The 12088-nt window shown below is 54.4% G+C and overlaps 5 protein-coding genes across 5 annotated transcripts; 1 reads left to right on the top strand and 4 right to left on the bottom strand.

Annotated features, from left to right (window-relative positions):
* Window positions 1-1448: 1448 nt before the first annotated feature.
* Window positions 1449-2786, bottom strand: CLUP02_03547 (uncharacterized protein; the record flags this gene model as incomplete). Its single annotated transcript, XM_049282567.1, has 4 exons — window positions 1449-1611; window positions 2020-2165; window positions 2368-2416; window positions 2776-2786. The coding sequence occupies 4 exons, from the start codon at window positions 2784-2786 to the stop codon at window positions 1449-1451; spliced, it is 369 nt and encodes a 122-aa protein (XP_049139710.1).
* Window positions 2787-3692: 906 nt separating this feature from the next.
* On the top strand, window positions 3693-5388 carry CLUP02_03546 (uncharacterized protein; the record flags this gene model as incomplete). The annotated part of the gene is made up of 8 exons (XM_049282566.1): window positions 3693-3756; window positions 3801-3835; window positions 3963-4109; window positions 4178-4344; window positions 4421-4598; window positions 4668-4728; window positions 4799-4955; window positions 5025-5388. 8 exons carry the CDS (start codon window positions 3693-3695, stop codon window positions 5386-5388), a joined length of 1173 nt encoding a protein of 390 aa, XP_049139709.1.
* Window positions 5389-5459: 71 nt separating this feature from the next.
* CLUP02_03545 (uncharacterized protein) lies at window positions 5460-7641 on the bottom strand (the record flags this gene model as incomplete). Its single annotated transcript, XM_049282565.1, has 11 exons — window positions 5460-5641; window positions 5716-5825; window positions 5880-5950; window positions 6011-6125; window positions 6373-6584; window positions 6680-6784; window positions 6838-7009; window positions 7066-7088; window positions 7152-7341; window positions 7477-7540; window positions 7602-7641. The coding sequence occupies 11 exons, from the start codon at window positions 7639-7641 to the stop codon at window positions 5460-5462; spliced, it is 1284 nt and encodes a 427-aa protein (XP_049139708.1).
* A 217-nt stretch (window positions 7642-7858) lies between these two features.
* CLUP02_03544 (uncharacterized protein) lies at window positions 7859-8192 on the bottom strand (the record flags this gene model as incomplete). The annotated part of the gene is made up of 2 exons (XM_049282564.1): window positions 7859-8017; window positions 8067-8192. The coding sequence occupies 2 exons, from the start codon at window positions 8190-8192 to the stop codon at window positions 7859-7861; spliced, it is 285 nt and encodes a 94-aa protein (XP_049139707.1).
* A 287-nt stretch (window positions 8193-8479) lies between these two features.
* Window positions 8480-11264, bottom strand: CLUP02_03543 (uncharacterized protein; the record flags this gene model as incomplete). Its single annotated transcript, XM_049282563.1, has 13 exons — window positions 8480-8539; window positions 8598-8777; window positions 8844-8897; window positions 8960-8999; window positions 9067-9368; window positions 9513-9602; window positions 9680-9827; window positions 9862-9992; window positions 10252-10329; window positions 10397-10575; window positions 10771-10863; window positions 10938-11078; window positions 11165-11264. 13 exons carry the CDS (start codon window positions 11262-11264, stop codon window positions 8480-8482), a joined length of 1596 nt encoding a protein of 531 aa, XP_049139706.1.
* Window positions 11265-12088: the final 824 nt, after the last annotated feature.

The following is a 12088-nucleotide window of genomic DNA, read 5'->3' as shown; positions in this document are numbered from 1 at the left end:
CAGCTGCTTCGCCGCCATGCTGTTAAGCTTCCAGTCCTCCCGCTTCCACGCAGCCAAGTAGCGCGCCACTTCCGAATCATCTACACAGTAGGGGCCCAGAGAGCTGCACCGGGATTGACATTGGTTCTTACCAGCCTGGCCGCTGCTTTTGGTGTAAGCCGCGGCGGCTTCGGGCCCAGGGGAATGGTTGAAGTCTGAACCAGGGCAAGGGGGTGCCAGTGGGGGTCCGGTCGTTGTGAGCGAGGTCGGAATTGTGGGAGTTAATCTTTGTCCGTCATAAATCTTCTCCTGTGTTTTCTATACGGGTAGCTAGGCATGTTGATGAGTGATCAACAAGTATGCAGATGGCGAAGTCGATCGAGGTGCATCCGCTGCCCGCATCGCCTAATCTTGCTAGCTGGGAGTTGAGTGTGCGCTTGCTGCAAACCCTTGGCCCGTCATTCCCAGGGGCCAAGTACCCAAGATTGACCAACTTCGCCAAATACTTCCCTGTCTTATTCATGAGACGCGCTTTTTGCTCGCGTTCCTCTACTAGATCTTGTTGCGGTTTAGCCCCGGTCATGCTAAGAGAGAATGTGGGCAAGGCGAGGCGCCAAAAAGCCAAGCCCAAACTTCTCAACCTCCTCGAGTGCCAAGATGGAGTTGGAGCTATGGACACACATATGCGTAGGTACACAACTTGGCGAGGCGATATCGCGCTTGTCTTGGCTTTGGTGGAAAGACACCACCTTCCGTGTAGCGTAGGCTCATGTACCTACCGCAACGTCAGGCTGGCGGGCGGGAGGGGTCCCGAAGTCCATGCAACACTGCCGCAGACTAGGCGATATAGATCATGGCGGGGAGTTAGGGTGGCGACGGATAGACAAGCATAGAGAAAGTCCATTGGACCGTGGGCCTTAGCCATCCCAATGACGACGAACAGACGAAGCGGTGGCTTGCTCGCGCTCCTAACTAGCAGCCGCATAAGCATTATCGTATCATTTCCACAGGTCTAGCGTCTTCGGGGGGGGGGGGGGACTTCTCAAATAAGAGGCGCGCCAAGATATATCTTGGCACAATGACTTTTTTTGTGGCACGTGTACGCATATGCGGCAAACAAAATGATTGATTTCTGATGAGAGAGGGCTTGGGATTTTGGGTGATGAGGAAAAGAGGACTTGGCAAGTTGGCAAGTTGGCAAGTTGGCAGAGAGAGGCTTGGGTCTTGGCAAAAACTTGCTCACCATCATCATGCGCCTCGCTATCGCGAGTATCCGTACCCATACCCGACTTGTCTACTCTCGCTCCGCCACGCCTGAGGGGCTAGATCTCGCATCACACGGCACCACGTAGGATCACCTTGATGGCGAGCCAAGAAAAAGAATTGATAGATCATGGTTCGGGAAGTGAGGGGGAAATGGCTTGGGAGGATACCAAGGGCCGGGGAGGGGTGGTGACTGAAGGTGGTGGTCATTCGGCGCCGGCGGCTGTGCCGGCACCGGCCTTCCGGAAGCCCGGCGGGCAGACGTAACAGTCCGTCCGGAAGGTGGAGGCGGAGGGAGAGATGAGCAAGCGACGTGGGAAGACCGGCAAGCGAGACACTCGACCTGATACTGTCACGATACCAACGGGGCTGGGCGGGGTGTGACGATGACGAAGGGCCAATACTAGGGAAGGGAGGGGAAGGGGGAGAGCATGTGTTCATGAACAGCCAAGTCCACGCCAAGCTGTTTGATGCCAAGTTTGGTGATGAATGCCAGAGTCGAGACTCAATGGCCACGGCCAGACAAGAAGACGTTGCCAGACTGCTGACGATGTGCGACGAGGGTTCGACACCTTGTTGCTCCTTTACGCTAGTCTAGACTGCTCCTCTCATACGGCTATCCGTACTTAGACGTGTTCGACGATTCCATGGTGTTATTAGTGACGGTCCCTTTGTTTCTGAGCGTGACAAATTTGACAAGACCCCTCCCCCATGTCCCACGCCAAGATAAATCGCGGCACGGCGGCAAGTTTAAGATGGCTTGGATCTTTTCCGCACCCGTTGCTGCCGCCCGCCGCCGTCAGTTTGCGGTGAAGGCCATGTGCAGGGCCCATATCAAGGTTGTTACAAGGCGCGGCGACCGCGGCCGCGGTCACGGCGGCTGTTGCTTGCTCGCCTGTCTCTGGCGACGTTGCGGGCGGGAGCTGGGATCAAGGGATTAATATGGCAGTGGTGCGAATGGCAGACCAGGCTGTCTGCGGGGATCCAAGTCACTTGACTACAGCTATATATGATGAGAGACGGGGGTATCCCCATCCCTGGGACGGTCGATTCCCTCATGTTTGAATATGTGCCAAGAGCTTCACCCCTGGTCACTCAGTGCCCCCCCTGGCTGATCTGACATACCTTGTCTTGGCCTCTGTTGAGCGCAGATACCCTCGAGAGTCGGGACTGACTGATATAGCAAAAAAGAGGGAAAGGTGAGGGGCCACAATTCAAATTGGAGACAGGGAACGTGAGAGAGAAACCGAGATGGGTCGTGACAGGCAGGGAATCTGGATAGCACCGTGACTGGGGTGAAAAGAGGAAAGGGCAGGAAATAAGTCAAGCGGAGAAGGGCAGACAGGCCGACAGACCGCCTGTGAGGCTGTGAAAATATCGGTGAGGTGAGCTGTGTGCAAAAGACGAGGAAACATGAGAAACATCTACGCGTTGTGAGGTGTCGTGGAGCGAGGCTCATCACCGCCGACATTAGAAATGATCCAAGCCGGCCGGCGATTCTCATAAGCAAGTAGTGCCGCACGGCGAACGTACCGGTCACACATTTGCGTCTTCCCCTTGTGGCCCGGACGGTCTACGGAGTAAGGTGGACCGTGACAGCCCCTCGGGACACGCTTACACCGTGGTCGGGGTCCAAACAGAGCCTCTCTTCTGACAATAGAGAAAGATAGGCCGATGACATACTCTCATCTGTCGTACGGAGAGTTAAGAGGGGCCGTCATTGGCCCATACGGGATCCTGGTCAGACAGGTTGGTGAGGTGCCGGGCCACTGTGGGTAAGACAAGGGGCAAGAAGCTACCGGTAGGCTGAGCCAGACATTCGGACACTCTGTTGTTCTCTCCAGCCTCCAGCATGTGGAAGCGCTGTGTGTGTAACCGTATGTATCACAGTACTCGTTCACAGTGATAGTGCCTTGTCCCCCTCCTTGGGACAGCTAAAGTCGGGTAAGACAAGACCAGCAAGATGGTAATACACTGACTGTATCTTGGAACCACCACTCGACAGGAGTCCAATGGGGTCAAGGCTACGCGCCGGATTTGGCTGAAACCATCTTTCTCTATCACACAGTCCAGAACCCCCATCTTTCCCCCAGCTGCGGGTAGGTATCTGTGCCGTGCTCGAGCTGCAGTCTAACGTGGCACAGCAGTCAAGACTCCTCCCGTGGAGCAGGCTAGGTGCGACACTGGAAGGCTTAACGTGACAACAATGCATCGGGTCTAGATGGCGAAATTCGCTGTGCCCACGCCATCGTCGTGTTAGTCTACAGTGAACTGCGAAACCACGACACGTCAAACATTTACCATGCAGGCCAAAGGTCTGCAGCCGCACTGGCATTTCGGCCGGTTCGGTTCTGGCCGTCATTCCATTCTTGTTTGGTTTTGTTTTAGCTCAGGTTTTCGACATCTCCTAGACCAATGGCAACAGATGCGTGACCTTGGACGTGTGCACCATGTCTTTCGAGGCTTGGATCTGTGCCATCAGTGAGTACAACGTCTCCAAGCTCCGAGTCGGAGGTAGGTAGTTTGGTCGACTTCAGTCTAGCTCAATCTGGACATAGCCAGCAAAGAACTGAAGCTGATGCGCTACCTTAGCGTATCGGGATAGGGTAACCAAGAAAAGGAGGCCAAGGATAGGTGTTAAGGACTTGAGAAGTTGAGATGGAGTGATGGTATCCGCACACTACTCCGTACGGATAGTATTGTATGCAAAGTGTCCGTAGATGACGGAGTTCTTGGGTGTTACGGACGTGCCTCCGCGAGTCGTGATCAGGTTGGCTGGGAGCCCTGCCTACCTGGCGGGAATCATCGGAAACGTCGCCATTGCCCATCATCGCGACAGGACCAGGCCAAGCGAGCTCGGGGAACAAGTGCGACACAGAGTGACAAGGCGTCATGGGCGGGGTAGGGGACGTGAGGCATTCGACGAGGCTACAAGGCATATGTCGGCGGGGAGCTTGCTAATGGGGAGCGGGGAGCTCAGCGAGCGGGCGGGCGCATGAGAGATGGCCAAGACGAATGTGAGGCCGGTGAAGTGGGCATGGGTGGCCCAGCAGGATGGGCCGAGAGGGGAGCATGGGGTATCTTCGCTCTTGTGCTTTTTCCGTCCGTCTCTTGTTGATCACTTGTGGGTGTATCGGCCTCTGAAAGGGTATGGCCATGCGCTCGATGGCATCCCTAGTGTAACAGGGAAAGCTGAAGGGCCATCCCGTTCATTCTCTGGCTTTCTCTCTCTCCGCCTTCTCTGGCCCATCTCACCCATCTCCCTATGTCGGCCCTGTCGTCTCGACTCTCTCAACTCTCTCGTGCCGACATCCTTTGGCCCCATTTCGCCTCAACCCTTCTCGGCCCCCTCGTCTGTGAGAAACCCCTCCGGGTCTCTTCCAGGAAGGAGGGGATCAAAGTAAGGGTGAAAAGACCATGACAAGAAAGGCGTCATGGCCTGTCGATGTCGATGTGGGAATAAGACGGTTGAGCTGGAGCATCAGCGTCCACTTAGCTAGGGCGGTTGGGTGAACGAGTCTAGCGTCGAACACACGGCTGCTCGGACACGACAAAGCAGTGTCGCCGGACCACTGGCGTTGCGACCGCTTCGCGGAGGCCCGCGGAGTGCGGGAGCCCCGCGTCCGCCTCAGGCCTGCTAACTTGCCTGCCCAGTGCATTTGTATGTACGTAGTCAACCGCAATCCGCCATCCATGTCTGGGATCTGGGTACTGTGAGAATCCGCTTTGGTGTCCCAACTCCCATCTGTTCAAAAGGCCCTTACCACGTGAGGCGGACCAAGGCCAGACAACAAGGCGAGCGGTCGAGTACCCAGAACCGTGCTCGGGCCCTTTCTAGGCTCATCAGGCTATGACACCACTAGACGCGAGATTTTGTTAAATAACGATACAGAATCAGGCCACTCGTACACAAGGCGGGCAGACAAATCACACCCCCAGACACTAGTCGACTCCAGTGTGAGATGCGTCGCGCCCGCTCAAGGATACCAATGTAGTAATCCAAGGGCCAAGAATGAGAGCAGAGCGAAGAGGAAATGTCATGTCCAAGGATCAAGAATAAGACTCGTGGGGCGTAGGGATTCCGCCGCGGACGCACGCAGGCTATCGTCAGTGTCTGTTGTGGATGATTTCCTGTTTGTTGACTAAGCGGATGCTGTTTACATCCGTACTTCATCCTCATCGTCTTTCCGGGGCTGAGCTAAGAACCCCAGCCTCGTTTACTTGGCGGCGGGCGTGAGTGAGGCCTGCCCGGAGTGAGACTGAGTTGGCCAAATTGGGGTAGTACACTCATACTGAAGTCGCAATTGAGGATACTGCTCATTTGCCTGCAGATTCTCGATCAACGTAGGACCGGCCATGGGGTTTGAATTGGAGTAGGTACTGTGGTACCCAATGGAGTCTGAAGATGAACAACGACCCCAGCGCATTCACTGAGACAGGCGTGGAGCTCTAGCCCCGACAGCAAGACTCAACAGTCGGTGCCGTCGTCAGAATTGAATTTGCAGGACAGAGTGCCGGTTCGGCATCCTAGGCACGCTTCCGGTAGGTCGGGAACCGAGGCGATTGGCGGCCTTGTTTGGCTTCTTCGTCGCTTGTGTGAACGATTGGTCGGTTCAAGTCAGGATGATATCGCCGACGGCCGATGGCCAATGGTGGTCCAGTCTCTGCATATCATGAGCCCTTGATCAAAGTCCGGCCGGCCGAGTCTCTATTGTTGCCCACGGACATCGGGCTTTGATTACTGCATTGGTCCGTGTGAGTAGTGAACCTGAAGGCCGTCGGTGAGGTGGTCAGGCAAGGTAGGTGTGGGAAGGTTGGTAGGTCTTGTCTCAGGCTCTTCCTTGGCTATTGAGCGGGAACCCAGGCTCCCAGTCGCTGGCCCCCTTGGCGGCTGTGAGGGAGTATTCGTAGGGAGTTAGGACCCAGGCCCAGGGAGCGATGTCCAGAACTTCAGGCTTCGGGAGCATAGACAATGAACCGGGATAAGAGGGTCAGCCCTGGTCATGGCCCTTCCAAGTTCCCCGGGGAAGGGGGTCAGGCTAATTAGCAGGGCTACGAAGGAGACACTTCTTCTATGCTCCCGCTCCCGCCCTCGAGTCTTGCCCGCCCTCGCAAGGTGCGGATACTTACATTGCCTTCTCAATTTGCCCCCTTTGACGTAGGGGTAGGTTGTGAGTTGGGACAGATCCATCGAGGAGGACACATCCTGGGAACATGGCAGAATGGTACGGGTATCCCGTTGAAGAATGAAGAGTCCAGTTGCTGGTACAAGGTTGGAACTCATGTTGTCTGAGCTCCGGGTCCGACTCCGGCTCCAGCACTAGCTTGACCAGATGGGGTGCCTAGGTCCAGGATGCAACAGGGAGAAACTCGTCGATTTCGGGCTGCCAATGCGGGAGCGTTCATCGTGCCTCAATGGAGAGTTTTCAGACAGCACGAGCAGTGTCCGTACGTCTGGCCGGTTCTGATGTAGGATGAGATGAGATGCGAGAGGTGATCGAAAGTTGAAGGTTGGGTGGGTGGGTTGCGAGATGAATGGGTGCTGCTGGCAGGTATCCGTAGCGGCGTGGTACAGAATACCCTTCCAATTGCAACCCCAGTGTCCCCCGTCCGGCCGCAGAAACAAATGGAGGATGTGTCGTCGGGGCCGGCTCCGGGCCCCGCACAGCCGAGCTGCGAGATTGGTGGTCGATACAGGCGAGCTATCCAGGATAAATGCTGTGAGATGAAGCCCAAGACGCAAAGAAAAGAGGGGAAGGGTGGTTTGCTATTGGTGTCAAGTTTCAGATCCAAGCACACGTTGGGCCCAAGGAAAACGCTCACCTGTCAATAACAGCCACGGCTATCTGTGGGCGTTGAGAGAGATGGAGAACGTCAACCTAGTGAATACTGCAGGATTGCAGCCCAACTGCAAGTGATGTTGGATTTGTTGCGATGCGGACCAAGATGCAACGCCGATGCCCCGAGCTTCTTCTAGGTTCTAGTATACCTAGGTCTGCTGTGGCGTGCCTCAAACCAGACGAGGCATGTACGTACTTTGCACCTGTGAGAGATGGGATATCCGCATTCGTTTGGTGCGGTAGGTGAGTACCCACGTCCCTTGACAAAAAGGTAGGCAGTCCATAATCGCTTGCCGTCTACGCAGTATGAATTTATTCCTCCAAGTTTCGGTACCTTACCTTATGTAGTGTGGACCATGGAGTACTCCGTACCTATAGACGGGTATCGGTTCACCTCAGTTTGGGCACTATGCGCGCCGCATCTGTGCTGCCTGAGGATTGATATCCCAGCGGCCAGGCTGCAAATATCTCAGGCATCATTTGCAGCCTGCAGGTGACTAAGGGCATAAATCAAGGCACCAAGGCACCAAGGCATCAATATGTCAAAGATGCCCTGCATCCCGAAATCTCAACCCTCCTAGGCGGCGGCATCTGAAAATAAAGTCCATCGCCGGTTTCCTGCCGACAAACGCCGATTCACCAGCACGGCCCTTTACCTCTATCTAGTATCAGTAGTCGGGTCACTAGGTAGGCGTTCAGAGCATGAGCCATTTGCCTTCAACGCCGGGTACCACGCGCCCGTTGTTCTCAGCCGTGCACCATCACCATCACCATCATCACACATCCATCGTCGGACGTAGCTCCTGGGTCCGATTAACCAATTGAGCGAATACCTCGATGCCCAATGTAATCTGCTCCAGGACTCTGGATGAGGAGCCTGCCGTTGCGTAAATGGAACTGCCCAGATGTATGGGTGAACCTTGAAACGCGCCGCCCTGGGATGCCGCAAATCTGCGCACGAAGATTGATTGGGGTAGGGGGTACCTTGGCGTGGATACTGCATAGCCGGCGCTCAACCACACCCCTACCTTTGCGGCAAGCTAGATGGAGACTGTTGGAGTTCGTTTCTGCCTCGATCCATCCATGTTCTCGACAGCCATCCATATCCATACTTGCGCGGTCATCCCTCTACGGTACGGGTATTCGTACCTTGAACAGGCAATACGGTACGCATACACCACGCCCGTGCATATCGAAGGGAAATCAGATCTGGCTTGATCATCTCGCTGTGCGGTAGCCCGTACGCGCACTCCCACCATCATGCACACAAAGCGCAGGCACACACTTTCACCATTACGGAGTACTGCCACATGCACTTCGGTTTTCTTGGCACATTGGCTTCGACCTTCCTTTCCTCAAAGCCATGCGGGCGCAATCCAGTAAGGTACACACATTCTCTACACACTAGGTGCCGGAATGCTGCAGTAGCCAGGGCGCACAGTCGCCCATATGGCACCCTCACTTGCCATGCCGCCGACGTTAGCTTAAGCTGGCATCCCTAGCAGTCGTAGCAACGCCGGGAGCATGTCTCGATGGAATCAAACGGATATTGCCGTTCTCCACGATCCCCTTCCCAGTCACTGATGCGACAGAGTTCCCCTGCTCAATCCCAAGATAATCACAGCATTGTCCTGATCGCCCTGTGCCCGGGGTCTTGCGACCATCAGCAGGCGACAGAACGGCTTGTTGTAAAGTCTTGGCAACGATTCCTCAACGACGCTGGCTTGTGAATGTGATAGTAGCCAATGCCGTGGATCATACCTGGAGACTTTTCCCGCTCCCGGCTATTTGCTGTACGTAGTATGCTAGCGTTTTCTGCCAAATGATCGTGTAGCTTTGACCGATGCAATTGGATGAGTCTTGGTATTTTTTGACACGCAAGTAAATTTCCGCCCAGACTCGCGGTAACCTGTCGTGCTGGAAACCAACGTGCGTGTTTGGACGCATGGCCTCGCCTAGTTTCAGACTCTAGATAGCCATTGACTTTGAGAGCAGCATGTTATGTATGGAGCAATATGATAGAGAATGCAAAGTCCATTGCGCATAGTCAATGTGCCCCGGCTGATATGTTGCGCCATTGAACGTCGAAAGCGCATACGAATACAAACAAATGCAAGTGCCACTGCATGACCACCCCGCCGATGGCGATGAGGCGGATCCGGACATCTTGAAGTTATGCCGCAGCGTCCCTCCCGCTGACCCTTCATCTTCAAGACTGAAATCGGCTCGCCTTGCTGAACCAATAAGGTTAGCTTTGACGAGGAACATGCTGGGTGTTTCTTGAAGCTAAATCCAGAGCAGTTGGTGAAGCGAGAGAGAGAGAGAGAGAGAGAGAGAGAGAGAGAGAGAGAGAGAGAGAGAGGGCTCTCGGATGTCGGGTGGGCACTTGCACCACACCATCTCAAGATACGATGAGACGGTTTAGCTTACGTTGGGTATGTGCCTAGGTTCTGTTAGAATAGAGTTGCCCAGCTTCATCCACATGGGTGACAAGTGAGTGAACAAAAATTGGCTTGCTTGCTATCTAAGAGATGAAGTCTTAGTTGGCAGAGGGATGTCCAGTTGTGTAAGTTAAACGTTGCATGATGCCCGGCGACCAATCTTTGATCTACTCCCGGCCGTTCGGTCAGTTCGCCACCTTGTCCTTTAATGATACGACAATGTGATAGGGTGTAGTCAAATTTGTCGTTGTAGCCATCGGTTTCGGAAAGTAGGCAGACTCTCAAGATGGAGGATGACGATACACTGCCGGTGATGTGAGCTCTCCCCTGGTCTCGACTCCACCGCCCCCTCCGCCCCCCGGTGTCCCATTTCAACGAGGCCGTGTGTCAGCTGTGGTCTTCCCAGCAAGTGACATGACTTGAGGACAGAGAAAACGGCGGAGGGAATTGTTGTTCCGATCCGCCCGGTCTTAAGTTGGAAGTCACGAAAGGTTCAGGTTTCGTGCTTGATTGCTTCCATCTTCTAGCTTAGGTACAAGATACCCAAAGCCAGAGCACATAGGTTCCTAAGGTACCTGAGGTATCTACCTTAAAACTGTTAGTAGGTACGTGCTGCATTCACCAGATCACGTGTTTCTCTTTTTTCCAAACCGTGCTTGCTCAACTCGACTTGGCAGACATCCCGCACCATCATCCATGTGATCCACGCCCCCCCCCCCCCCCCTTACCATTCTCCCCTTCTGATTCTGCTCCCGCTTCACCCTTTTCGCTCCTTCAACAACAACCCCACCACCACCACCACCCACCTCACATTACCATCCAGCCATCCATTCTTTCAACTGCACGTCGCACAGCCTTCCATCGACCACCCACCCTTTTCCCACCCTTGTGTTGATCATTCTTCAATTTCTCGGGGACCTGAGCCTCCCACCCCGCCTGGGTTCCTGGCGTTGGGTGCTTATGAGCAGGGGTGGCCTGTGGTCCCTTGTTCTGCAGCTCGCAACTTACTGGCTCGGCTTGCGTCTGCTTTCTGTAGACGACATGGGAAGATCCTGTTCACCCTGTTCCCTGTCCGAAGTGACAAGCTTGATGGCAATAGTCTTTTCTCCTCCGTGTTTTTTTTTCCTCTTTCTCGTCGTCCCTATCTTTATTTGCTTTTTCCTTCTAACCATCCCCCCCTTTACCCTATTCGTGAACTCCTCCCTGCAGACACAGCTAAGGTAGTAGCTATGCAAGCCTATCCGTACCCGTAGACGCAATTCTGTCGCGAGCTTGTACCTGGCCAAGTTGGGCTAGGGAACCTTGACCCGAGTATTCTCGCCCGTCATTGAAAATTCGGCCTGTTGCTTTTCAGAGGTTGGTCCCTATTTGACTTAGGACCGAGGCTGTTGGCCGGGTTCGCAAACCCGCGGACCCGCCGTTCGTTGCTCGGATTGCACTCCGTTGTGAAGCTGCCGCGACCAGTCTATCCATAGTAGAGCCCCGTATCTGTACGTTTCGTCTTCTTCTATCTTCCTTACTATTCCTAATGGACCATCAATCATCTTTCTGCACCCTTTCACATGGTGTCCACACAGCTGTTGTCGCCATGAGCCTACCTTGACTCTAGTGCCGTGTGGTATTGTCCTATTCGTGCCTTACTGGATACGGATACTCCGACAATATTTGGCCGGCTCCAAGCGGGAGCGCAGCTTCCATGTCTTGACCATGTTCCCATTCTCCACTCAAACACATGGCGCATCGCGGCTCAAAAGTCATGCCGTTGTCTTTTCGTCCCCTCAACTCTCAAGTCTTACCCAGGTACTAATGTGTGTCCTGACCAAGTGTATCTGTAGAGCAATTCCACGAGTTTCGTAGCAGAAATCTACTTGGATGTATTAGCGTAAGAACACGCAAATGTGGGAATATGAGCTTCGGCTAGGTATGAAGAGCAGCAAGACACACTTTGAACATCAGTTCCATCATCAACTCTGCAACATTTTGGGGTATCGACTGACGAGACGTCGAATCAATCTTCAGCACCCCAGGTCTTTCCACAACCCTTCCACTGACCCTAGCTACCTAGGGTTTGAAGCCTGGCCCCTGGTCAGGCACGAATCAATACCCGCGCGGAGTTCTAGCTCAAGCAAATCAGCGAAGCCGACGCAGCAAGCCACGGCCCCCCCCTATCGTCCCTCCCCTGTGCCGTTCACAGACTGACACTCGTGTATCCCGTACTTTGTACTCTTCCATTGAGCTCGCAGGCACGACAGGCCTTTTTCGTCTCCATTTGTACGCATTGTTCACCTACTCCCTGTTTCCCTGACGCAAAGCCACAGGCGTTTGGCACCGCGAAAACGAGCCACCAGCATGGGCACAGGTACGGTACACTACGGAGCGCCAGATCCCACCGTCACCCATCCCAAGTGTGCCCATCTGTCTTACCTAAGGCGTACCACGCGACAACGAGTGCCCCTCCCTGGCTCTGGCTTCCCTCAGAGTACGTATTATTGGCTGTCTCTCAACGGCGACGTACATGCTAGGATATGTGCCCTAATGGTTCCGGCACCGTGCCGACGATATTCG

Source organism: Colletotrichum lupini, chromosome 2, assembly GCF_023278565.1.
Source record: "Colletotrichum lupini chromosome 2, complete sequence".
NCBI classification, from domain to species: domain Eukaryota; kingdom Fungi; phylum Ascomycota; class Sordariomycetes; order Glomerellales; family Glomerellaceae; genus Colletotrichum; species Colletotrichum lupini.
Note: the sequence above shows the minus strand (reverse complement) of the source record. Positions and strands in the feature narration are given on the sequence as shown.